At 49.6% G+C, this 26,835-nt stretch overlaps 1 protein-coding gene across 3 annotated transcripts in view; it reads left to right on the forward strand.

Annotated features, from left to right (window-relative positions):
* Positions 1–926: 926 nt before the first annotated feature.
* The window catches only part of ARHGEF18 (Rho/Rac guanine nucleotide exchange factor 18), a 101,846-nt gene continuing 75,937 nt past the window's right edge, over positions 927–26,835 (forward strand). The window contains exons 1-2 of one of the 3 annotated variants that reach the window (XM_070416731.1): positions 927–996; positions 19,901–20,022. In XM_070416731.1, coding sequence (XP_070272832.1) covers positions 20,008–20,022 — 15 coding nt within the window. In that variant the 5' untranslated portion in view covers positions 927–996; positions 19,901–20,007. Of the gene's footprint in view, positions 997–1,019; positions 1,245–5,993; positions 6,011–19,900; positions 20,023–26,835 lie in introns of those variants that run through there. The other 2 variants (XM_070416732.1, XM_070416733.1) reach the window with 2 other exon arrangements.

Here is a 26,835-nt window from a genome sequence, read left to right on the forward strand (position 1 = left end):
CTCCCATGTGCAGGTATGTGCTCCCGTGTGCAGATGTGTGCTCCCATGTGCCGGTGTGTGCTCCCGTGTGCCGGTGTGTGCTCCCGTGTGCTGGTGTGTGGCTCCCACGTGCCGGTGTGTGCTCCCGTGTGCCGGTGTGTGCTCCCATGTGCCGGTGTGTGCTCCCGTGTCCCAGTATGTGCTCCCACGTGCCGGTGTGTGCTCCCGTGTGCCAGTGTGTGCTCCCACGTGCGGGTGTGTGCTCCCGTGTGCCAGTGTGTGCTCCCACATGCCAGTGTGTGCTCCTGTGTGCAGGTGTGTGGCTCCACATGTCACCATGCATAAGCTGTGTGTGCCTGTGCACCCTGCTGTCTTTGAGTGTGAAGGAGCCTAGGTGTGCCTTGCATGCGCCAAGCTGTCTCTATGGGTAGACTGCTCTGTCTGCACACCACCGTGTGGCCCTGGACCCATAGGTGTCCACACACCTGAGTGCCAGGATCCCGTGTGCATGAGCCCACGTGCCTGAGTCCCCACTCAGTGATGTGCTGGAGCCACGCTGAGCATGTCCTCCTAACTCCACACTCAGTGACATCCGGTTGGCAGATGAAACCAGCTATGATGGGAGTATTTGTACCATGGGGAGCAGCAGATGCTAAACACCAGGGTTTCATTTTATTCTTTATTTCTTTTATTTTCTTTTTTTGGTCAGAGAGGTGGGTATTAACAATTTGTCAGCAGACAATGGGACCCAGGTGCCTCCATGCCCGATGTGACCAAGTGTGTACCCACATAGCAGTGCATGGTCACAGTGTGTCTGAGCAACTCTGTCTCTGGATACACGTGACTTTGTGTTCCCATGAGTCTCTGCCTGTGTACCCATGCGAGGCCCAGAGCCCTGTTCCTCTTTGGCAGTTGGTTCCACAGGAAGCTGTTGGGGTGGGGGTGAGGGTGCTGAGGCTTCCCCATCCCCCACTCATCTCTTCAGGACACCTGCACCCACAGGGCTGAGTGGTAGAGGTGAGTACCCTGCTTCTAGAACCCCAAGCCTATGCTGTACTCAGACCCCCACCTCAGCCCACAGCTGGGGACAGAGGGACCAAGCAGTCGGGCAATTAAGGAGAAGGAAGTTGAGGTCACCCTGCAGTTACTCTGGTCTCTGACCCACTGATGTTCGCCCTGGACAGGCTGGAGGCCTTGGCCATGGGTAGTGGGGGCTGCAGGAGCCGGGCTGTGTGCCTGCAGCAGTGAGGACAAGTCTCCACATGGTGAGTGACCATCTGGGGGGCTTGGGAGTGGAGGGACAGATGGACCAACAGGGACAGATTGGCAGCGAGGTCTGGGGCAGCCTGAGGGCCAGTGGACAGAAGCCCATCCTGTTTCTCTTGACCCTCTGGTCAGCCTGTTTTCAAGTGAGCGGGTGAGGTGGTTTCACCTGCTTATTTGTCCTGCGAAAGTCTGTGGTCCTAAGAGGTCTCTGCAGGGGCTGGGGTCCATGACAGACCACAAGGTACAACAGGAGGATGGAGCCCCTTGTGGCCAAAGTCTGGGGAAGAGAGAGAGTGGATCTAGGGGGAGGGTCTTGGGCCTCCTGCAGCAGAGTCGCCAGGCGTGCTTCGCTTTTCAAACTGGAGAATTTGGAGCACACACACCCACACCCCATGGACCTCCCTGAAACAGAATCTGAAAGTTGGGGCTGGGGTGTCTGACTTTCAAAACAAACACTTCTGCTTCAGGCTGATGTGTGAGAGCCAGGCCTGAGAACGGTTGCTCCCCAAGCTGGCTAGCTCACCCAAGGAGGAGAACCCTCCACCGGGCAGCCCTCCAGCTCCCCTTCCCCCAAGGAGGTGCTCCTGGCTCCCACCATGGCCCACCTCGGGGAGCTTCCCACCCCAGGCTGCCTGGGGTGGGGTGCAGTAGGGAGGAAGGCTGTGGTTTTGTTCAGGGCACACCCAAGCCTCTGCTTCCTCCCAGCCCCCAAGGCCACACGGCCACCAGGCGGGTTCGGGCACTCTGGGGTCCGGGAAGGTGACCCGGAAGCAGCCAGGAAGGGGTGCATTTGGAGTGGATGGCTGAGGCCGTGGAGCTGGTCAGTGAAGCTGGGGCACATCAGAGAAGGTCTCCAGGGCCACTCAGGTGGCTGATCCCACTGGCCCAGGCTCCTACAGTTCTAAGAAGGTTTGACAACCAAGCAAGATCAAGGGAGGACTGCCCGCCTTTGAGCCCCCTTGCCATGGTCCCGGGCCTCTCTGGGAGGGCTTCTAGACCTGGAAGCACCATGGAATGTCAATGGCAAACCCATCAGTATGTCTTCGCACACCCTGACTCCCAGCCCTGACACAGTGCTGGCCACCTGCTGCACTCAGTATCGTACAGATGACAGGATGGTCGTGTCAGCCTGCTGTGGGTTCAAATCCCGCTCCCCTGCCTCTGGGCAGCCATGGGCAAGTGACTTCACCACGCTGGCCCTCCCTTGGTTCCTCCATTAAAGAGCTGTCCTAGCCCTTACAAGTAAGATCACAGCACAGGCCCGCACGCAGTAGGAGCTCAGAGAACATGGTCAGACGTTCCTGTTCCCTCACCCTGTCCCTGTCCCTGCCCCCCAGCCTTGCTTCCCTGAGCAGTCCCTGCCAGGCAACCTGCGTGCATCCTTAGCAGCCTTCTGGGCCACACCTGGAAAGAGAACCTGATGGTGGGTCCAGTCGTTACTGAGTTTGCTGGGTGGGCTCCTGAGAAAAGACTAGGCAGAGCGGACAGCCATGTCCTTGGGCCTCTTTCTGGTCTGCTTCCCCGTCACTTACGAACCGCATTCATATCCACAAACTCCCCGTGAGAAAAAACACTGCATCGTGCTGCCTCACGTCACTAGTTTCCTGCCTTCCGGGGCCCTGACCCCGCAAGCCCCAGTGCCAGTGCCTCCCAGTTGCGGGCGGGGTTTCCCTCTGGTTTTGTCCAGCTTGGGGGGCTGTCCTTTTTAAGCTGCCCACGGTGCTGGGTGTTGGCGTACAGCGTGTGTTTTGTGTCTTTTACAATAAGCGAGCTTGCACTGTTAGAAAGGGTATCCTTGTCGGATTTGTAAAGTAAGATTTTTCTAAAGCCTCCACTGCCTGCTGTGTTCTAACCTCAAGTTCTCCTGGTTCTGGCCTCCTGGGCTCCTGCCTTTGGTGCCAGGGGCTTGATGGGGGCTCTTCCTGGCTTCTCACGGCCCTAGGTGTTCCCGAAGTTCTCACATCTGCCCTCCACCCAGGGACCAAGGGTCCCCGAGGCGTTGGTAGCCTGTTGGGAAACATGTGTGGTGGGAGATAAAGAAGTCAGACCTGGAGCACAGCAGATGAGGTGCTTTTTAAATGTCCACAAGCTGTTCTCTGGATTTCTATGTATGTGTCTGACTGTGTAATTGTATGTGTCTGTCCATGTGTATGTGTATGTGTCTGCCATTGTCCACAGGTGTTAATATAGAGAGTGTGTGTGTGTGTATGTGTGTGTGTGTGTGTGTATGTGTTTTAATTAATTAATTAATTATTTTTTATTGCTTAAAGTATTACAAAGGGTATTACATATGTGTCCTTTTTTTCCCCCCGCCCTTGACAATCCCCTGGCCTCCTCTACCCCCCAGTGTCTTATATCCATTGGTTATGCTTATATGCATGCATACAAGTCCTTCAGTTGATCTCTTACCCCCCTCCCTCCTGCCCCCCAACCTGCCCCGGCCTTCCAGCTGCAGTTTGACAATCTGTTTGAGGCAGCTCTGCCTCTGTATCTATTATTGTTCAAAAGTTTATAATGGTCTCTATTATCCATGAATGAGTGAGATCATGTGGTATTTTTCCTTCATTGACTGGCTTATTTTGCTTAGCATAATGCTCTCCAGTTCCATCCTGCCGTTGCAAATGGTAAGAGTTCCCTCTTTTTTACAGCAGCATAGTATTCCATTGTGTAGATGTACCACAGTTTTCTAATCCATTCATCTACTGATGGGCACTTAGGCTGTTTCCAGATCTTAGCTATGGTGAATTGTGCTGCCATGAACATATGGGTGCATATATCCTTTCTGATTGGTGTTTCTGGTTTGTGTCTTTGTGTGACTGAAAGATTTTGGGGCCACCTACTTATGATAGCAATGAGGGAGGGGCAGGGGGGATCACCAGGGCTGGTGGGAGAGCAGGAAGTGACCAGGACAGAGCCCTGGGAACACAAAGTTTAAAGGTCAGGCAAAAAAGGGAAGATTAGGCCAGCTGGCGTGGTTCAGTGGTTGAGCATCAACCCATGAACAGGAAGTCATGGTTCAATTCCCCGTCAGGGTGCATGCCCAGGTTGCAGGCTTGATCCCTGGAGGGGGGCGTGCAGGAGGCAGCCAATCTGTGATTCTCTCTCATCATTCATCAATTCAACCTGTTGCATCACAGGAGGAATGAATTTCTAGAGGGATGTGGTCGGAGGCAGCCAGTAGAGGTGAGGCGGGGAAGTGTCCTTTGGATGTAGCCTCAGAGAGAGCTAGAAGACTGGAGGGGGTGGAAACGGGACTGCAGTGGGCTGTGCAGCTGAGCGGTGTGCAGGGGCAAAGACGGGAGTGTGGAGAACTCTCTGAGAAGGGAGGGAAGAGCCTAAGAAGTCGCCAGACAGCCAGGGATTTTTCAGAGAAGAATGAAAACACCAGTTAGGAGGCAGCACTTGGCCGCTGGCGGGTGTGCGCACAGCCATGGCACTGGGTACACCCAGATCCCGCACAGACACGCAGACACAGCCCAGGCAAGCAGCAGAGCCCTCACAGATGCCAGAGCAGTTCTCCCTCAGGCCTGGAGGACACAGGCAGGTCCCATACTAATGGCCTTCACACACATGCGCACACACACACACTCACACTCACACACATACTCACACACACACTCACACACACTCACACACACACTCACACACATTCACTACACACAAACACACTCACAAACACAGACACTCAAATACACACACACTCACATACACACACACTCACACACACTCACTACACACACACTCATACACATACACACACTCACTACACACTCACACATACACTCATACACACACATACACACACTCACATACTCACGCACACACACACACTCATACACACACACACATACACACACTCACATACACACTCACACATACACTCGTACACACACACACACATACTCACGCACACTCACACACACACTCATACACACACACACACTCACATACACACTCACACATACACTCGTACACACACACTCACATACTCACGCACACTCACACACACACTCATACACACACACACATACACACACTCACATACACACACTCACATACTAATGCACACTCACACACACACTCATACACACTCACACACACATACACACATTCACATACACACACTCACACACACTCACATACACACACACATACACACACACACTCACACATACACACAATCCCAGACATTTGAAAAAACACAGATAATATCCTCAAAAAGAAAGAAATCTTGTCATTTACAACAACGTGGATGACCTTCGAGGACATTATGCTAAATAAAGTAAACCAGACAAATACTATAAATAAAGAGAAACAAATATTACATGAGCCCACTTATAGGTGGAATCTAAATTTTTAAAAAACTCATAGTAAAAAACATCAGATTTGTGATTGCTGCGGGGGGCGGGGGTAAAGGTGGTCAGAACACAGAAGCTCCCAGTTACAGATGACCACGCCCTGAGGCTGTAACTGCCGCACACCTTAAACGGGCACAGCGCTGACGCCAATTACATCACCAACACCTCGGGGAGCCCACTAGATGCTGAGTGAACACACACACGTGGACACTCAAGGCTTGCACTCAAACACTCACCTGAAAGCACACGCACTATACACCAACACAAACAGGGACAGTGGCACACAAACAGACAGGCACACACACGGGGCTCACGTCAGGACTCAGTCTAGCCTGTTGCCCGAGGACCACAGTCACCACTCCTCCCGCCGCTCTTCAGCTCCTCTTGGAATGTCTTGTCCAGCCCAGGTAAGAGGCCGATAGGGCTGGGGGCGGGGATGCTGCTAGAGCTGGGCCTCCCCCCAGACTGGAGTCCAGGGGCCCCCATAGCCGGAACGCCAGCCCCACGATCCCACCAGCTGCTGCATCTGGCAGCCCTTTGCAGCAGTCCCCGCCCCTCTTGCTGGCAGCCCCATCCTGGCAAGGATTCCGGGCTGAGCTCTGCTCCATCCCAGCTGCACTCACTCACGCAAGCCTGGCCCATGGCTGACCCAGGGCTCAACCACTCCTGGCCAGCCTTCTCTAAGCTGTGGCTGAAGCGGTGGGCCTTCAAGAGAGGTAAGAGGGCAGGCCGCGAGCAGCGGGCACAGGCCAGCACACAGGGTTCCCTGGACAACTTGCCCACCGTCCCACCTCTGAGCTCTCCTTGGCCGGGGGCACAGAGTGCCTGAGCCAACCCCCAATTCCACATCCCCGGGAGCCCATGGCACATCCCAGACTCCGGGTCCCTCTTGTCCAGGAGGAGACATCTTCCCGGACTCCGCAGTAACTTGTCTCAGGAGGTAAATTTGCAGAAGGAGAGGATTCATCTTGTAGCTCCCTCGGGCCCCTGACACTGTGAGCTCTGGCTGGCTGTAGGACAGAGGCTCAGCAAGAAAGAGCAGGGCTGAGAACCCAGGGGTTCTGATAGGTACCTTCCTTGAATACACACACACACACACACACATTGGACAGTGACACCCACCCCGTCCTGGGCCTCAGTTTACCTCTGTGGTGGCTAGAGAGGCCCTTGTATTATATCCCCCCGCCTGGGTGAATTGCTTTTGCAAAAAGATACTTCCTAAATCTCAGGAGGAATTTAGCCCTTGAAGATAAGCAGATGGTGTCAGGGCCATGGTATGTGGTACACAGTGTGACAGCAGCCCCCACACCGTTCCCACCACCTTTCCACAAGCATCTCCGAGGCAGGCCAGCCCCTCTGCTCAGCCCATCCGATTCCGGCGCCCATTACTTGTGAGAGCCGCGTACTTGTTCAAGGTGGCAATGAGTGTCCATTTGAGGGGCAATGAGAAGATTCATTAGTTCTTTTATCTACAGACTCTCTCTGAGGGCCCATTGTGTGCTGGGCACCCTGCTGGAGGAGACAGCAATATCAAGGGACAGGAGGGTGGGGCTGGTGTGAGAGGGTGGCAATCATGATGATGGGAATTGCTGCCAGTTGTTAAGTCTCATGCAATTAGACTCAGAGAGGTTGAGTGATTTGCACAAGGTCACACAGCAAGGACAAGCTAGAGGAACCAGCATTTTAAACCGGTTCTGTTCCAAGGCCACCTTTGAGGTATGTTCTACCCAATGAACAAAGCTGCCAGTGTGGGCAGCTGGAGGGCCTGGGAGGGTTTTTAAATCCACCAGTGGGTGGCAATGCTGGAGAATTTAATGCATCAGCTGCAGATCAGCAAGGCAACAGTCTGTGACCCAGGTCCTTGCAAAGGCCTACCAGCTCCTGGTCACCCAGCCCAGCCAGTCTCCCTGCCTGGGTAGGTTGAGGCTGTGATTTAGAGGCAGCAAATGAGAGAGTGAGCTGTGGGAACCTGTGGTGACTCTTAACCCGTTTTGTGGCTGGTGCTGCAGATACTGCTGGTGGAAGAGGCTGCCTGGGACCTGAATCCAGGCTGATAGTTTCGTCAAGAGGATCTTGTGGGGGGATAAGGGGAGCAGAGTGACTCCCCACCAGCGTCCTTCCGTCTTTAGCCCTGGAGGGCATAGGGAGAATGTCCTGTTTGTGTCCCTCTTAAGCTCTGGAACCAGCTGCCTGGAACTTCCTGGGGAAATGGTAGAGTTGGGTTTAAGGAGGCAGACAAGCCAGGGGGATGGGGTGGGGACCTCCAGGGAGGTTCCTGTGGCAGGGCTGCGCTACCCCTTCTTCTCCGTTGTTCCACTTACCCCTTCTGGCCATCCTTTTTCATTCATTCCCCAAAATACAGTAAGTACATACATAATTAGTGCAACCTGTGCCTCAACTTGGTTTCTGGCTTCTCTGTCATGACTCTGACCCCATTCCATCTATACCTCTCACCGGCTAATCCCCTAAGAATGCCATCTTCTGGTGTAATTCATCACTGCCTCTGGGCCCTGCCATATCACCTAACCCCCCAACTATCCATCTACCCATCATCCATCTATTCACCCATCTCACCATCCATCCATCCATCTAACCAACTATCTTCCATTCAACCAGCCAACTGTTCTTTATCCATCCACCTAACTATCCATTCATTCATCTGTTCATCTGTCTACCCATCTAAACATCATCTACCTAACCATCCATTCATCTAACATACATACATACATACATACATACACCTGAGCATCCATCCATCTAACCATCCGTCCACTCATTCACCCATCATCTGTCCAACCAACCAGCCAGCCAACTATCTATTCATCTAACCATCCAACCAGCTAGCCAACTATCCAACCATCCATCCATCTAACCATCTCATTTATCTAACCATTCACCCATTTAACAATCTATTTACCCATCCAACCACCCACCCATTCATCCATCTAACATTTATTCACCCATCTATCCACTCATCAGCTCACCACAGAATGGCCTGTTGCTTATAAGTCCTTTGCTTTGAGTTGGAAATGCCTAGGTTTACATCCAGCTCTTCCTCTTACCAGCCTGGTGTGACCTTGAGAAAACCAGTACATCTCTCTGAGCCTCGTCGGGGTCCCCTTCTGTATAGTGGGGACTCAGAGGGTTGCTGTGAGGATAGAAAAATGCAGTTATGTGATGGCCTCAGCACTAGCCCGGGCACATAGGAGTTGACTACTACACATGAAGTTTTACACCCAAGCTGGTTTGGCTCAGTGGATAGAGTGTTGGTCTGCAGACTGAAGGGTCCCGGGTTCAATTCTGGTCAAGGGGTGCATGCGGGAGGAAACCAATAGATGTGTCTCTCTCACATCAATGTTTGTTTCTCTCCCTCCCTCCCACTCTCTCTAAAAATCAATGGAAAAATATCGTCAGGTGAGGATTAAAAAAACAACTTAAGATTCTACTTGGGGCTTAGAGATATGAAAGGGAATCAAATACAGAACCTGTCCTTATGGACCACATGGTCTGGAGCAGGGGTCAGCAAACTTTCTGTAAAGGGTCAGAGACTACATATATTCGGCTTTGAAGGTCATATGAACTCTGATACAACTATTGAATTTTGCTGTTGCAGCATGAAAGCTGTCATAAAATGGGCATGGCTGTAGGCTTGGAGCCGTATTTGGATCTTGGAACCCCTGGTACAGAAGGGCACAAACAAACCAACTACACCACGGCAGGATGTCGGGAAACGGTGCAGAGCAATTCAAAGTTCTCTGGCAAAGACTAACAGCAGAGGATCAGAGTCCTCGATTGTCAGGCAGGAACGGGGGAAGAGTGGTGAGGACAGCACAGAGGCAGCGGGAGAACTGAGTGTGTGTTGGGGACAGTGGAGAGGGCTATGACATCCATCCCGGTGTCACAGACTGAAGCTCAAGGTTCAGTCTATGACTGAATGACAGTCTATGACTCGGTGACACAAAGATTCGTGCTCAACATGCAACACCAGGATCAGAGTTGAGTCTGTCGTCAGAATCCAGCTCAGCCTGTTCCGGGGTCAGAAATTTCTATCAAAAGCCTAAATTCATCCCTGACCTTTCACCTTTAGCCTTTGGATGGCAGACCTGCAGGGGGGCAAATGCTGTCTTTGGCGTCTACAGGCTGTGAAAAGCTTCGGCCTCCATGAACCCCTGCCGAGTGCAGCAGGCAGGCCCTGCAGCCTCTCGGGAGGCCCCTGGAGGACTTGGCCCAGAGATGGGTCCGCCTCTCCCTCCCAAGCTCCCATCAGCCTCCAGGACCCACCTCCACATCTGCTTTTTCTCATCCTTCAGCCTGCTTGTTTTATTCCAATCTTCCCCTGAGTCACAGATGTTGCCCTGGCTTCAGGTTGGGGGAGGGGCTCGATGCAGGCTTCATGAGGGCAGCAGAACAGCGTCCCTCAATCAGCCTGAGGGGTAGCTGGGGAAGCCGTGATGATGGGAACTGTGACATGGTCACACCTGTGGCAGGCCAAGGGCATCACGGCTCACCTACCTTGAAGCAAATGGAGCTGAAGCCCTGTGGGCCTGCCCCATCGTAACTCCGAAAGGGGCCCCAACACATTTTTTCTCTCACAACTTCATAGAGATATAATTTATACACCATGTAAGTCACCCACTTTATGTGTACAATTCAATGGCTTTTAGTATATTCACAGCGTTGTGTAGCTGTCACAATTTTAGAACATTTCCATCACCACCCCCCGCCCAAAAGAAAACTGTATCCTTTACCTATCAGCCCATAATCCCCCCTACCCCCACCCCAGCCTGGGGCAACCACTAATCTACGTTCTTAGACCCTATAGATTCACCTATTGTGGGCATTTCACACAAGTGCAATCACATAGCATGTGGTCTTCTGTGACTGGCTTTTTTGATTTAATGTTTTCAAGGTCCGTCCATGTTGTAGTGTGTATCAGTGCGTCACTCATTTTTATGGCTGAGTAATATTCCATTGTATGGATGGAGCACACTCTGTGTATTCATTTATCCATTGGTGGGTATTTGGGGCTATTTCCACCTTTTGGCTATTAAAAATAATGCTGATATAAACAGTTGAGTACAAGTGTTGTGGTAGAAATACATATGAGTTTATTTCTCTTAGGTAGATAGCTAGGGGTGGAATATCTGGGTCATATGCTTCACCTTTAGAGGAACTGCCGAGATGTTTTCCAATCTTCTTAGTTTTCTGTATAGTTTTGTGGGGAATAAGGGTTGCACACATGTATGTGTATATGTAAACCCTTTTCATTTATTCATCAAATGTGTTTAATTCTGCCTTGACTATTTTTTGCCATTGTTGCTACCTCCCAAAGGCCCCAGCAATGTTGTATTCATAATTTTGTATTCTTTTTCTTAAAGGAGGCCTCCCCAAATTGTATAAACTTCAGCCCCTCCCCCCCAAACTTGGGGCATTATGCAACTGGGAGGAGAGGGAATTACTGGTTATTGACAGCCCTGTGCTGTCCCCCTCTCTGCTCACCGCACATTGGAATAGAGAGGCATAGCCTCACCCCACTCATCTGCTGATGGGCACTTAGGCTGTTTCCAAATCTTAGCTATGGTAAATGGTGCTGCTATGAACATAGGGGTGCATATGTCCTTTCTGATTGGTGTTTCTGATTTCTTGGGATATATTCCTAGAAGTGGGATCACTGGGTCGAATGGGAGTTCCATTTTTAATTTTTTGAGGAACTTCCATACTCTTTTCCACGGTGGCTGCACCAGTCTGCATTCCCACCAGCAGTGCACGAGGGTTCCTTTTCCTCCACATGCTCACCAGCATTTGTCACTTGTGGATTTGTTGATGGTAGCCATTCTGACAGGTGTGAGATGGTACCTCATTGTCATTTTGATTTGCATCTCTCCAATGATTAGTGACTTTGAGCATTTTTTCATATTCCTCTTGGCCTTCTGTATGTCCACTTTAAAAAAGTGTCTATTTAGGTCCTTTGCCTATTTTTTAATTGGACTGTTTATCTTCCTTTTGTTAAGTTGTATGAGTTCCCTGTAAATTTTGGAGATAAACCCGTTAGTACATGTATCATATGCAAATATGTTCTCCCATAAAGTGGGCTCTCTTATTGCTTTGTTGATGGTTTCTTTTGCTGTGCAGAAGCTTTTTATTTTTATGTAGTCCCATTTGTTTATTTTTTCCTTAGTTTCCATGTATCAGTAAACGTATTGCTACGACATATGTCTGATATTTTGCTGCCTATGAATTCTTCTAGGATTTTTATGGTTTCCCGTCTTACAGTTAAGTCTTTTATCCATTTTGAGTTTATTCTTCTGTATGGTGTAAGTTGGTGTCTAGTTTCATTTTTTTTTTTTTTTGCATGTACCTGTCCAATTTTCCCAACACCATTTATTGAAGAGACTGTCTTGACTCCATTGTATGTTCCTGCCTCCTTTGTCAAATATTAATTGAGTATAATGGCTTGGGTTGATTTCTGAGGTCTCTGTTCTGTTCCATCGGTCTATGTCTGTTCTTGTGCCAGTACCAGGCAGTTTTGAGAACAGTGGCTTTGGAGTATAATAATAACTTGATGCCAGGGCTGACCAGCAGACCCTGAGCTACCAATGAACAAATTACTTTGACACACGTTTCTGTGAAAGAGAGGCTAAGGGGCTAGTCTACTTTAGGAGTAAGTAGCCCTGATTGCCTGCCTCGTTGGCTTTTTATTGTCACAACAGCTTGAACTAAAATTAACCTCTAGATACAATCTGCAGGGTAAGTATCCTTGAGAAAGCACATGCTTCTACAAGGTCGGGTCTTAAAGACTAAACATAGAGATTCTAGCAACACACCCGGGGGCTCGGACTCGTTTGGAAAAGTCAAGGCAGGGGCTGCTGCCTTGGGAAGGTCCCCTCAGAGGCCCCCGGCCTTTCGGAGAATCCTCCCTACAGACCTTCCAAGCACACTCTGTGCTTCCCCACATCTCCCCCCTTTTCGTTTTCTGGCTGCAGAAGACAGAGGGAGGCGGCGAACTTTCTGCTTTGGAAGGTCAGGGCCCGTGAAGCGCATTCGCTGCTCAAGTTCCAATTGTGTGGGGAATTCACTATACAACAGCACATAGATAAAAAATAAATGAGCTAGACTGCAGCAATAGAGGCGGCCATTGAATATCTGGGGGAAAGACAGGACGCCATAGCAAGCAGGCCAGTGCTTAATTGCGATTGGGAGCATAAGCACATATGTGTCACCCCTTTGAAATGGATCAGTAGTCACCATCAGTGGATTGATGCTAAAAAGCATCATAGGGAGTCTTTCATGATAACCTCACTGGAGAAGTAAACATGTGGCAAAGGCAAATCAGAGTCCTTACTTGCTATCAATGAACGTGAAAACCAGACCACGGCTTGGAACGCGGTAAAGGAGCATTTGGAATGGATAGACCCCACCACATGGTGTCCTAGAATCAGTTGGTACCTGATCAGACTAACCATTGCTGTCGTTGTCATTCTCTTTGTTTTTCTTACAGTCCACACAATTGTCAAATTGCTTTAAAAATGCTTCCTTATATCTGAAAAACAGAAAGTTTAAGAATTAGTAATACTTTCAATAAAAGTTACAAAAACTATATAATCATTTTCTTTTTATTTAGTTTTATAATAAAATTGTTGTTTCTTCTGAATTTTTCTGTTAATATTTCTATAAGTTTAGATACTTTATAGAGTAATGTAAATGACATGGAATCTTGTCCTTTCTACAAAATATAATATTCTACAATATTATAACATATAAGAATTAGTTATAAATGAAAATATATTAGAATTTATTTAATATGCATAAATAAATAGAATATAATTATTATTTTCTTATTTGACAGAGTTTCCCATATACCTTAAGTATAAAATTTTCTTTATGAGGAGAGAAAGTAAATTTTAACATTTAAATCCTCAGAAGGTAGTCAAATATATTATATATTAGTAGAGGCCTGGTGCATGAATTCATACATGAGTGGGGTCCCTCGACCTGGCCAGCAATTGAGGCCTGGGGGGCAGGGGAGGCAGCACCCAGGGGGAGGGACCATGGGAGATTGACTGGTGGGGGGGAGGGGCCAAGGGAGGTTGGTGGTGGGAGTGCATTGACCACCAGGGGGCAGCTTCTGCGTTAAGCATCTGGTGCTCAGTGCATGTCATAGCAACTGGTCAACTGGTTGTTCGGTCATAACGGTCGCTTAGGCTTTTATATATAGATTATTATTATTATTAAACAGTATTAAGTGATTTATTTAAAATAATTAAGTTTTGATTAACATAACAATTATTTTAATAATCTACTAGAGGCCCGGTGCACAAAAATTTGTGCACTGGCGGGGGGGGGGGGGTCCTTCAGCCGAGCCTGTGCCCTCTCGCAGTCTAGGACCCCTCGGGGGATGACCACCTGCTGGCTTAGGCCCACTCCCCAGGGGATTAGGCCTAAGCTGGCAGTCAGACATCCCTCTGGCAGCCCTCGGGGGATGTCCACTTGCCAGCGGGGAGCAGGCCTAAGCTGCAGTTGGACATCCTTAGCACTGCTGAGGAGGCAGGAGAGGCTCCCACCACCACCGCTGTACTGGCAGCTGTCAGCCTGGCTTGTGGCTGAGCAAAGCGGCCCCTGTGGGAGCACACTGACCACCAGGGGGCAGCTCCTGCATTGAGCGTCTGCCCCCTGGTGGTCAGTGTGTGTCATAGTGACCAGTCATTCCCAGTTGTTCTGCTGTTAGGGATAGTTTGCATATTACCCTTTTATTATATAGGATAGAGGCCTGGTGCATGGGTGGGGGCCAGCTGGTTTGCCCTGAAGGGTGTCCCAGATCAGGGTGGGGGTCCCGCTTGGGTGCCTAGCCAGCCTGGATGAGTGGCTGATGGCTGTTTGCAGCTGGTCACACCCCCTTTAGGGTGGGGGGCCCCCACTGGGGTGCCTGGCCAGTCTGGGTGAGGGGCTGAAGGCTGTTTTCAGGCTGGCCAAGCCCCCTGAGTGACGGAAGTTCCTAGCCTCTCCTTTTTTTCTTTTTTCTTTTTTATTCTGGGATTTATTTACCTTCTATAATTGAAATTTTATAGCCTTGAGAGGAGCTCAGAGCTGGCCAGGGCGGGTGGGAGGGAAGCTTGGCTTCCTCCATCACCAGGGGCAACCCAAGCCTCCTGCTTGCTCCAGCTCTGTGGCCACGGCTGACTGAAAGCAAGTATCTGGGGTTTATTTACCTTCTATAATTGAAACTTCGTTGCTTTGAGTGGAACTCAGAGCAGGCCACAGCAGGCGGGAAGCTTGGCTTCCTCCATCATTGGAGCAACCAAGCCTCCTGCTTGCTCCAGCTCCGTGGCTGCCAGCCGCCATCTTGGTTGGGTTAATTTGCATATAGTCACTCTGATTGACTGGTGGGCGTGGCTTAAGGCATAGCAAAGGTATGATCAATTTGCATGTTTGTCTTCTATTAGTGTAGATATTAAAAAAGACCAGTGGCCATAACGCCGTAACGCCATAATGACCAAATGACTGGTCACCAGCAGGTGCATGGAGCACCTCTCGGTCCCTCCCTCCAGCCCAAAAGCAGTGACTCTTGCAGCACCGCGGGGCGAGGTGCCTCTCATGGTGTGGCAGAACGCGGAGCACCTCTCACGGCACAGCGGGGGCAGGGCGCCGGCAGGAAGCAGGGCGCCTTGCATGATTTTGCACGCTGGGCCTCTAGTATATATATAAAATATTTGTTTCTTAGGCAAATACAGGAAAAAACTTTTTCCCCCTTACTTTTAGAAATAAGCTTATTTTTCCAATGGAAAATACACTTATATTTTTAAGAACTGTAACAGAGATAATATGACCTTGACAACTCTTAGGAGGCTGGAGAACGGGTGGGTGTGTAAGTGGGGAGATAGCAGGCCCTGGGGTTTGTTCCCAGAACTGCAGTAACTCCTGGGCCTCTAACAGCTTTAGTGTAAAAGTATTTTTTTTGCAAGAAGAGTGCCCTCCCACACACACCCCACTGCTGCCATTTCTGCAGCCTATTCAAGGGCACTTTTGTAGCTTCAGTCCTTTATGATGAATACTTGGGGGATTTAAATAATTATTTCCCGTATTTTTCTCTTTTTGAGTAGATTAACAATATGAAATCTTGTATATACAAAGAGATCTTAAAAACAGAAATAAAAAGCCCCTACGATAAATGAATGAGTACTCACAAAAAAAGATAGACTGGGACATTAGCCTTAGAATCTTATTTTATACTAGAGGCCCAGTGCACGACATTCGTGAATGAGGGTGGGGGTCCCTCAGCCCGGCCTGCACCCTCTCACGGTCCAGGACCCCTCCGGGGATGTCTGCCTGCTAGCTTAGGTCCACTCCCCTCGGGGTCCTCTCTCTTTGTTTTCTGGCGAACCTGGCTAAAGGTTCATCAATCTTATTTATCCTTTCAAAGAACCAGCTCTTGGTTCTATTGACCTTTTGTAATTTTTTTTTGGTCTCTATGTCATTTATTTCCTATCTGATCTTTATTATTTCCTTCCTTGTACTTTTCTTGTTGCTCTCTTTCTAGTTCTTTAAGTTGTAGGGTTAGATAACTTATTACCAGTTTTTCTTGTCTTTTTGAGGTATGCCTGTAATGCTATGCAGTTCCTTCTCAGTACTGTTTTCACTGTGTCCCATAGATTTTGAATTGTTGTGTTTTCATTTTCATTTGTTTCAAGAGTGTTTTTTTTATTTCTGCTTTGATCTCTTTGGTAACCCATTCATTGTTTAATACAGGGGTCCTCAAACTACGGCCCGCGGGCCACATGCAAATACAAATATTCTATTTGTTCCCATTTTGTTTTTTTACTTCAAAATAAGATATGTGCAGTGTGCATAGGAATTTGTTCATAGTTTTTTTTAAACTATAATCCGGCCCTCCAACGGTCTGAGGGACAGTGAACTGGCCTTTAAAAAGTTTGAGGACCCCTGGTTTAATAGCATGCTATTTAGCCTCCATGTGTTTGTTTTTTGTTGTTTTTTATTGGAGTTTATTTCTAATTGTATGCCATTGTGATCTGAGAAGATGATTGATATTATTTCAATCTTCTTGAATTTGTACAGACTTAGCCTGGGTCCTAATATGTGGTCTATCTTTGAAAATGTCCCATGTGCAGTTGAGAAGAATGTATATTCCATAGCTTTGGGGTGAAAAGTTTTGAAGATGTCAATTAGTTCCATCTGATCTAGTGAGTCATTTAGGATTGCTGTTTCTTTGCAGATTTTTTTGACTAGAAGATTTATCCAGTGATGTCAATGGGGTTTTAAAGTCCCCTACTATGAGGATTGTATTGCTATTAATCTCTCCCTTGATAGCGTCCAGATTTTTTTTTTAACGTATTTGGGTGCTCCTGTATTGGGTGCATATATGTTTACCAGAGTTATATTCTCTTGTTGAATCTATCCCTGTAGTATTATGAAGTGCCGCTCCTTATCTCTTGTTATGGCCTTCACTTTGAGGTCAATTTTGTCAGATATAAGTATTGCTTCCCCAGCTTTTTTTTTTTCTGGAAAATTTTTTTTCCATCTCTTTACTTTCAGTCTGCGTGAATCCTTTGTTCTGAAGTGGGTCTCTTGTAGACAGCATATATATGAGTCATGTTTTTTTTATCCATTCAGCAACTCTATGTTTTTTTGTTGGAGAATTTAACCCATTTACATTTAAGGTTATTATTGATAGGTACCTATTTGTCACCATTTTAATTCTTTATGCCTCTGTTCCTTCTTCCTTTTCTATTTCTCCTTTTTATAGCAGATCCTTTAGCATTTCTTGCATTGATGGTTTGGTGATAATAAACTCCCATAGCCTTTTTTTTTTTTTTTTTTTTTTTTTTTTTTGTCTGTGAAGCTCCTGATTTCACCTTCAATTTTGAATGATATCCGGGCCATGAGTTTGACGTGCTTGTAGCAGATGTTTCGTGTGACCCAGTGGTGCAGTCTCTCAGGTCTCCTGGGCTGGGAGTCCTAGGGCAGCCTCCTACTTGAGATATTTAGGTTCTCCCATTGTAGTTGGGTCTGGAATGTTCTTTTCCTGTTCATGGATGCAGTCTCCTCTCAGGGTATCTGCTTATGTGGCTCCCTCCCTACCACATCATGCCAACCGTTGTGGAGGCGCTGACTGAACAACACAAAATACGACACGACAAGACACGACACAGAAGGAACAGGACACAAACGTAGACATGACACGTCTAACCCCAATAAAGGGACCACCACAGAAAAGAGAGCTTGGAAATAGAACAGAGAGAAAGAATGATAGCAAGAAAAAAAAAGACGATGGGTTGAGAATACAACAAAACAAACAAATAAACCAAAAAACACTCAGTAAAAAAGGGGGTCAGAATCCATAGATGCGGAGCCTCAATGGAGAAAATAAGGTTGAGGAATTGGATGAACAGGGCAAGGACCTATTTAGAATAGAGAAGGGAGAAAAGAAATGAGAAGACAAGAAGAAAAAATTTTAAAATTTTTCTTTTTTCTCTCTTTTTGAAAAGGGGAATAGAGGAGAGAGTAGACAAGCCTATATTTAGGAAGTGGAACAAATTAAAAAATTAGAGAAGAAAAGAGCAAGAGAAGAGAAAATAAAGGGAAAAAATTGATTAGTGAAAAGAAAGGAAAGAGAAGGGGAAATGGAGTAGGAGCAGGGAAGAGGAAATTAGATTATGAATAAACCAACAGACACTAGAATACTAAGACATCAATAAAGTAGATAAAGACTTCCCATTTTTAAAAGGGGTGGAAAAGAAAGGAAAGAGAAAAACTAAAACGGGAATAGAAGAAACACAGGAGGAAAGAAAGAGAAATGAGGAAGAAAAAGGTGCAAAAAAGTAAAATATAAAATAAGATAAAATGAAAAATAAAAAAAATTAATAATAAAAATTTAAAAATAAGAAAGTGAGTGTCATTCGCTTTGCCGAGTTGTAATGCCCCTCGGGAGCTGGCTTAGGACCCCACTCTTCTGTTCTGTCTGCTAATTCTGGGCTCCGTGTTGGGTCCTCAGGTGCTGGCCCCTGTCAGGCACTGCCTTTTGGCGGTTAGCGCCCTGTTGAAGCTCCAGGCGATCCAGGGGTTCTCTGCTTATGCCTGTCCCCCAGGCCCTGCTGCAAGCAGGTGGGCCAGTCCGCCCGCCCTCTGTGCCTGTCTGCCAGCTGTCAGTCTTAGCCACTCAGGTGTCTGTTTCTTACAGGGCTTCAGGTGGGGGTGGTGCTGCTTCGCTTTCAGGGAGTGAGATGGGTGTTCTTTCCGGATCCACAGCTACTCCTCCATGAATGGCCCAACATATTACTCTGGCCTTGGTTGGTCAGAGATCCTTGTATGGAGACTAACGGGGTTGGCTGGCAACCTGGAGTTTTTATCAGTCTGGTTCCTGGAATAGCAGGGCATTCAGACCTCTTCCACCCAGTCACGGAGGGCTCTTTGGGGCTGTTCAGAGCCTTTGTTTCCTTTGCAAAGCTCAAAATGCAGGCAGGGTGTGGCAGGCTGGTCACCTGCCTTGAGGCTACTGGGAGGGGCTAGCTCTTCTGGGGAGAAATGGCCACTTAGGTTTGGAAGCTTGAGAATGTCCCAATGCAGGATTCTTGGCCACGTCCCCTGCCCTGCTTCCCTCCCCGGCCTCTCCTCAGGCATCTCGAGTCTGTGCCTTTTGCCTCTCCCTGTGCTGAAGCCTCGGGGGAGTGTTTGCAATCGAAAAGTCCTGTGTTCTGGGTTTAGCGAATTAAAGCAAGGGCAAAACAACCATGACACTGGATTTCTCTCTCCCCAGCATCTCACTGCTCGGGCTGCCTTTCGGACCACCATTCCAGGGGCAGCCTTTCGCAACTGAGGTCTTAGGTACAGATTCCCCAGCCACCAGCAACCCCGTGGCTTTTCCTTTCCACAGTTGAATGTTATGCCTGTCGCCAAGGGATGTGGCTTTGGTGCAATGCAGCTAGCTTCCCCTCACCCCCTCGGCCTGCTGGCCGGCTGTCCCTCTCTAGCCCAGATCCCCGTTCCTACCATTCTCCGGGTGCCCTCTGACCTTCCTTGTAAGTTGTCTTCTCCGTTGTGTCTAATTTGTTAATTCCAGGTGGAGGTTCTCCGATTTAGTTGTTTCACTAGTCTGGCCCCAGGACGAGGTAGCCGACACAACTGCCTATTTGGGCCGCCATTTTCTCTCCTCCTCTCAAAAAACCACCATCCCATTTCAGAGATAAGGAAACTGAGGCCTGTGGAGAGCCATGGCAGATGCAGAATTCAGGGCTCCTCAGACCTCCCAGCTCAGCCCTGACACCTTGTCCTGCCTTTCTCCACAGGCTCTGAGTCCAAGCCATGTGTCCAGCCTTTTGACCCTGGGGCTGCAGCCTTGACCACCAACAGCAGCAGTGGATCCTGGAGACCTGAGCACCTGGAATTCTCCACCATGGGGGATGAGCAGGCAGGTGTCTGACCACTGAGACAGGCGGAAACAAAGGCACCAGGACCAGCAAGTACACTTCATTTAGCACCTGCGTGTCACCAGGCACTTTGTTTGCATTATCTCAGGGGGCCTCATTATAACTTGGCAAATTAGTTATTATCCCATGTTACAGATGGGAAAACTGGAATCATTTCTGGAACAAGACGGAAAGGGAAGGATGGGAGGGAGGAAAGGTGGACAGAGAGATGAATGGGTGGATAGACAGATGGACAATGTATGGAAGGAAGAAAGGAAGGAAGGAAGGAAGGAAGGAAGGAAGGAAGGAAGGAAGGACAGAGGGATGGATGGATGGATGGATGGATGGACAGATGGACAATGTAGGAATGGATGAAAGGAAGGGAGGAAGGAAGGAAGGAAGGAAGGAAGGAAGGAAGGAAGGAAGGACAGAGGGATGGATGGATGGATGGACAGATGGACAATGTAGGGATGGATGAAAGGAAGGAAGAAAGGAAGGAAGGAAGGAAGGAAGGAAGGAAGGAAGGAAGGAAGGGCTGGAGGGGGAGGGAAGGGGAAGAAGTGGGGGAAGGAAGGAAGGACAGATAGACATGTATGGACGGATGGATGGATGGAAGGGTGATTAGATGGGTGAGTGGGTATGCAGAAGGATGGATGTAAAGAGAAGAAAAAGCTCACATGGGAGGTCTGAGCTAGAGCAGCCCTGCAGAGTGGTCTCAAGCCAGGCTGAGATGGCCAAGTTATTACAATCACACATCAATCAGTTGGAGCCTGTAGGCTTCTCAGGAAAGGGTGTGATTTCCCAAAGGCTGACAGCTGGCAGCCATCTGCTGACAGTCTCCGCAACATCTGGGGCAGCATGTCCTCACTGAAGGGGGATCTGGGTGGCATTTTACACTGCCCACTACTCCAAGAAAGGGCATTCTATGTATCCACCTCCCTCATCTTATCTAATAAAAGAGAAACATGCAAATTGACCATGCCTCTGCTACACCCACAAGCCACGCCCACCAGCCAATCAGGAGAAAATATGAAAATTAACCCAACTAAGATGGCTACGGAGCTGGAGCGACAGGAGGTTTGGGTTGCCCCCGGCAATGGAGGAAGCCAAGCTTCCTGCCTGCCCTGCCAGCCCTGAGCTCCACTCAATGCTACAAAGTTTCAATTATAGAAGATAAATAAATCCCAGATACCTGCTTCCAGCCCGCGGCCGTGGTCAGCCTGAAAACGGCCCTCAGCCCCTCACCCAGGCTGGCCAGGCACCCCAGCAGGACCCCCACCCTGATCCGGGACACCCTTCAAGGCAAACCAGCCAGCCCCCACACATGCACCAGGCCTCTATCCTATATAATAAAAGGGTAATATGCATATTGACCCTAACAGCAGAACCACTGGGAATGACTGGTCACTATGACACACACTGACCACCAGGGGGCAGACGCTCAATGCAGGAGCTGCCCCCTGGTGGTCAGTGTGCTCCCACAGGGGGCACTCTGCTCAGCCACAAGCCAGGCTGATGGCTGCCAGTACAGCGGCAGTGGTGGGAGCCTCTCCCGCCTCCTCAGCAGCACTAAGGATGTCCAACTGCAGCTTAGGCCTGCTCCCTGCTGGCAAGTGGACATCCCCCGAGGGCTCCCGTGCTGCCAGAGGGCTGTCTGACTGACAGCTTAGGCCAGCAGGTGAAAATCCCCTGAGGGGTCCCAGACTGCGAGAGAGCATAGGCTGGGCCGAGGGACCCCCCCAAGTGCACAAATTTTTGTGCACCGGGCCTCTAGTCCTATATAATAAAAATCTAATATGCAAATTGATCCCTAGACCAGGAGTTCGGCCGGGCGTTCCACCAGGGGGTGGGGCCGGCCAGCCAACCTCCTGCATCCCCTCCCCCCCCCCACCAGCCCCACCCCGATCAGCCCCCATCCAGGTGGGCTGGCTGGACCCCACCCATGCACGAATTCACGCACTGGGCCTCTAGTTTTATGTAAAAGAACACTAGAGCCAAGCAGGGAACGAATTGGCCCAAGAGTCAGAAATGATCCAGGATAAACAAAAGTAGGACAGAGATGCAAATTGAGTTATGGCTCCTTCCAGGATTCCGGACCTCTTCAGTAGGAGCCATGGGCTGCAGACAGTCAGGCCAACAAGATGGTGAGGGAGAAACTGTGTGCCTGGGGGAGCAGTGAGCACTCAGCATTGCAGGGAGGCTCTGCACCCAACACCTCCAAATAAACCCCTCCCCCTGTGCCTCAGCCATTGGCACTCAGTCACCATAGCTGGAGGCAAGGGAAGCTATTGTCCTTGCCCCTCCTTCCCATACCCCCCCCCTCCCCCCAGCCCTGTGAGTGCTGCACTGCACAGCCCTCAGTTCTGTCCACATCTCTCCCTCCTTCTCCAGGCCCTGGCAGAGGCCACCATAACCACTCTCCCAGGTGATCTGTACAGGAGTCCTCACTGCTCCACCAGCTTCTGTCTTTCACCCTTACACCTCCCGCCAAGCCCATCTTGGCTCTGCATCTTGCATAATCTTTCCAAAGGCAATCACAACCCCTAACCTCCCTATCACCACTGGTTGGAGCTTAAAGATTAAATCCTTAGTTGGCCTACCAGGCCTCCCGGTGCAGCCCCATCCCCCTCCCTCCACACCTCCAGCCATCAGGAACGCTTCTCTGGCCAGTAGTTGGGAGGTACTGTGAACTCTCAGGGTGTGGGCTTCTGAACGTCCTGGTTTTGTTGCCTGAAATGCCCTCACCCACAGCCTCTGCCTACCCAACTCCTGTTCGTTCCTCAGGGCTTCACTGGCTGTCACTTCCTCTAGAAAGCTGGCCTTGATTGATTGAATTTTTACATTTTGTAGGACTTTTTATTGACACTCTATGAACTGATAAGATGTAGATCATTTTAAGATATATGAAACTTGGTCCTGGCCGGGGTGGCTCAGTTGGTTGGCGATATCCCCTGTAACAAAGGGTTGCCTGTTCGATTCCTGGTCAGAGGTTATGCCCAGGTTGCAGGTTCACAGGAGGCAACCAATCGATGTTTCTCTCTCACACATTGATGTTTCCCTCTCGCTCTCTCTCTCTCTCTAAACGTCAATTTAAAAAAATTAGGTAAGTAAATAAAATGTATGAAACTTGACTAATATGGTCAGTTAAAGAAATAATTTATATGTCATGTGGACTGTTTCATGTGGTTGGAACCAGGGTTTTTGGTTTAGTTTTGGCTATAGAAGCTGTCTAAAGGTTACCTAACTTCTTTAAACTAAGTTGCAGTTAGTAGGTCTTCACGCCAATGATTGCCCTGGGTTTTGTACTTTTTAAAAAGAGATTTTTCTAAGTAAAATTCCAATCTAGAATTCCTGCTCCTCCAGACTGGGTCAGGGGGCTCCCTTCAGTCCTTCCCCCGCCCACTTCCTGGAACATCACAGGTTATAATTGCTGGATTTGATCCCCAGTGTTCCCCAGTTCGCTCCAGGCAGCCAGGGACTGTGTGACTTGCCCAGAGAAAGGGCCCTGACTCCTGAAATATGAAACTTGGAATATAAAAGCAGTAACCAACCTAGTACCTGCTTCCATACATCGAGCACTTGCAATGTGTAAACCTCATCTCATGTCACCTCAGAGCCATCCGACTAGAAGGCAACATTCCATCCATTTTAGAGATGAGAAAACTGAGGCCCATAGGAACTTGGCCGTGGGGACACTGAGCCGGCTAAGAAAGCCATGCCAGGACTGCGGACCTGGAGTAAGGCCTTTCTACCAGGCTGCCGTGCAAGAGCCGTCTGTCCTGGTATTTATTTGCTATTTTATTTAAAACCGTTTCCCTTTGCCACGGTGAGATGGTACGAGGGACAAAAAATGCATGAAGTCGCTTTGGTGCGCTGCTTTCCCTAATAGAAAAGCAGATAAGCAACTCTTTACATTGTTAAAGACATGTTCACCGGTGTACTATTTAATCCGCACGCAGTAAGCCTGTCTGCAGGGGGGATCCCGGGGATATCTCGCCTCCAGGTCTGAATGGGGAGCCCATTCCCCAAGGTTTTCCATGGTCCAGAGAGCAGAAGCCTGAGCCAGTTGCAATGATTAGTCAGAGGCCTGGAAAGGCCCCCTGGGGCCAGCTCACACTTTTTCTCACCCAGGAAATGTTGGAGGAAAGGTGTGAAGCCCCTGCCTGTTCCTCTAGCAGTGTACCTGCTGCAGGGAGCGGGCACCCTGTGCCCCCAGCCTGCTGCCCCCAGCTCTGGCCGGCTGCCCGCTGCTGCCTCCTGTGAGGGACACCAGATGCGAGAGAGGGAGAGTCCCGGCCAGGCCAAGAGGCTGTCCTGACGTGTTTACATTTATAGGAGGATGAAAACCAGAGCCACAGGGAAACGTTTGGGGCAGTGGCCGAGGAGGAAGGAGATCATAGAGGCTGTGCAGGCACCAGGGATGGGACTGGAGGTCTGGAAGGAGGCCGCTGTCCAGGTCCCAGGAGGGCCAGGCATTTGGACAGAAACTAAAGAAGGGACCCTGGTGCGCACGGACAGAGGGCAGAACTGGAGGCAGAGAAGGAGCAGCTGGAGAGGTGGGAGGGGAGCAGACATGGGCACAAAGGAGAGATGCCGGAAGAAAGGAGGCCTGGGAAACAGTGCGGCAGGTCCTTGAAAAACCAAAAATGCAATGACCATGTGCCCCAGCAAGTCCACTTCTGAATATCTACCCCAAATACTGAAAGCAGGGACTCAAGCATATTGGCACACCCGTGTGCAAAGCAGCATTATCCTCAACGGCCCAAACGCGGAGACAACCCAAGTCCCCACCGGCGGGTGATGGATGTGCACCATGCGCTGTGTTTACACCCACACCGTGTGGTCCATCCATACAACACACTGTTACTCAGCCTTAAAAAGGAGTGGAATTCTGGCACATGCTAGAACACAGAGACACCTGGAAAGCATTAGGTTAGATGAAATAAATCAGACACAAAAGGATAAGTATCATGTGGCTTCACTTATAGGAGGTCCCTAGGGGAGTCCGAGCCACAGAGACGGGGGAGTAAAGGTCCCCAGGGGTCGGGAGGGGCGAGCGGGGAAGGGGAGTTAGTGTGGGATGGAGACAGGGTTTCTATCGGGAGGATGAAAGCTCTGGAGAAGGATGGTGGTGACGTGATGTGAACGCACTTAATCCCACTGAACTGTAAACTTACAAATGGTAAAACTGGTAAATTTTCTTGTGTATATTTTGCCATAATACAAAGAACGACAAGGGAGAGGTCAGACTGTAGAGAGCTCCAAGTGGGTGAGGGCAGGAGACAAGGCCAGGCCTGCATGACGCTTCCTTATTTCAAGGCCAGTGTGGCCACCGCCGCTGCCTCCCGCCAGCCAAGATCCTCAGCTGACCAAGAGCCTGGCTTTCGGTTAGCGGGTATTTTTCCACTTCAAATTGGAAACGTCCCCACACCAAGACTCAGCAGCAATTCCTCTGTTCTGCCTTACCTGGGACAAAGACAGGCCGTGCCAAATGCTCCAGGGGTAGGGTTGCAAGGTTGCACAAATAAAATTATAGGACACCCAGTTGGATTTAAATGTCAACCATTGCAACATCTGGGGTCTACCTATACTAAAAACGTATTTGTTGTTCGCCTACAATTCAAATTTAACCAGGTGTCCTGTGTTTTATCTAGTAATCCTACCCTAGGGCCCTCTTGCAGAATTCATGCAGGGGGACACCTTCAGGCCACCCATTGGGGCAGTCCATCAAGGGCTTCCTGAGATCACATAGTGCCTGAGGCAGGAGAGGCCCACCCACCCCTTACCTACCAAGCACTTACCTGGAGACAGTCCTAACAAAGGCCTGGAAAGGGACAGAGGGACACCTTACCTCAAGGGGTCGGGGTAATAGCCTGGAGGGCATGCCAAAATTGGGTTTTGAAGGATGAATAGGAGTTCACCAGGCTGACTCTAAGTGGGCTGGGAGAAAAGGGTCTCCAAGAAGAAGAAAAGGCAGGTGTCCTGGCTGGGAAAATTGACAAACAGAATGACTGGGAGGAAGGGAGAGCAGGGCAAAGGAAGTGGGGGGAAAGGAGTAGAGAGCAGCGAGTAAAGAAAGAACATAGAGCCTGGGTCCAGACGGACCTGAGTCTGAGCCTAGCAGCTCGACTATTTATGGACTGCGCGGCTCTGGGTTAGTCCTTTCTCCTCCCTGCCGCTTTGTCCCCTGACCCGGAAAATACTGCCCCCTGGCGGAGCTGCTGTGGGATACACATCTGCGTGTCTGGTGTCTAACCCTGCCTGGCATGTTGCTGCCTCCTGGAGGGGGAAGGGAACCTGAGGCCGCCCGGGGGCCAGAAGCAGGTGGCGCTGACCTTGGAGCCTTTCACTGCGCTGAGGCGCTGTCGGGGAGGAAACGGCAGTGGAGGACTGAGCGCTCAGATGTCCTCTCTGGTAGGAGGGGACAGAAAGGGGAGCTGAGCGAGGAGGGTGCAGGGTCTAGTACTGTGATTCCTTAAATGTTGAGAATTTGTTCACCACGAATCTCCTTGCATTACTTTTGAGTTGCTTTAACAATTACATTAAAATATTATCTTGATTCCTGAGTTTTGCCCCCCACCCCTGCCTTCAGTTCTGTGCCTGAGGCAGATGCCTCGCTTGCCTCACCCCAGTCCCAGCTTGGCAGGGAGATTTAGGGTCCAGGAGAAGTGTGAGCCCCAACAGCCCTGCGACGAGGAGCCTGCACGCGCAGCAAGGGCAGCACTCCTCTGTGTGGCGCTCGCCCGGTGGCGTTGGCAGCCTTGGTCTTCCCTGAGCCTTACAGTGAGCGGGGTGAGCAGGCAGGGCAGGGCTAC

The sequence above is a fragment of the Myotis yumanensis genome, unplaced genomic scaffold (genome assembly GCF_028538775.1).
Source record: "Myotis yumanensis isolate MYYU_CA2020_CCGP unplaced genomic scaffold, mMyoYum1.0.hap1 SCAF_5, whole genome shotgun sequence".
Lineage (NCBI taxonomy): Eukaryota > Metazoa > Chordata > Mammalia > Chiroptera > Vespertilionidae > Myotis > Myotis yumanensis.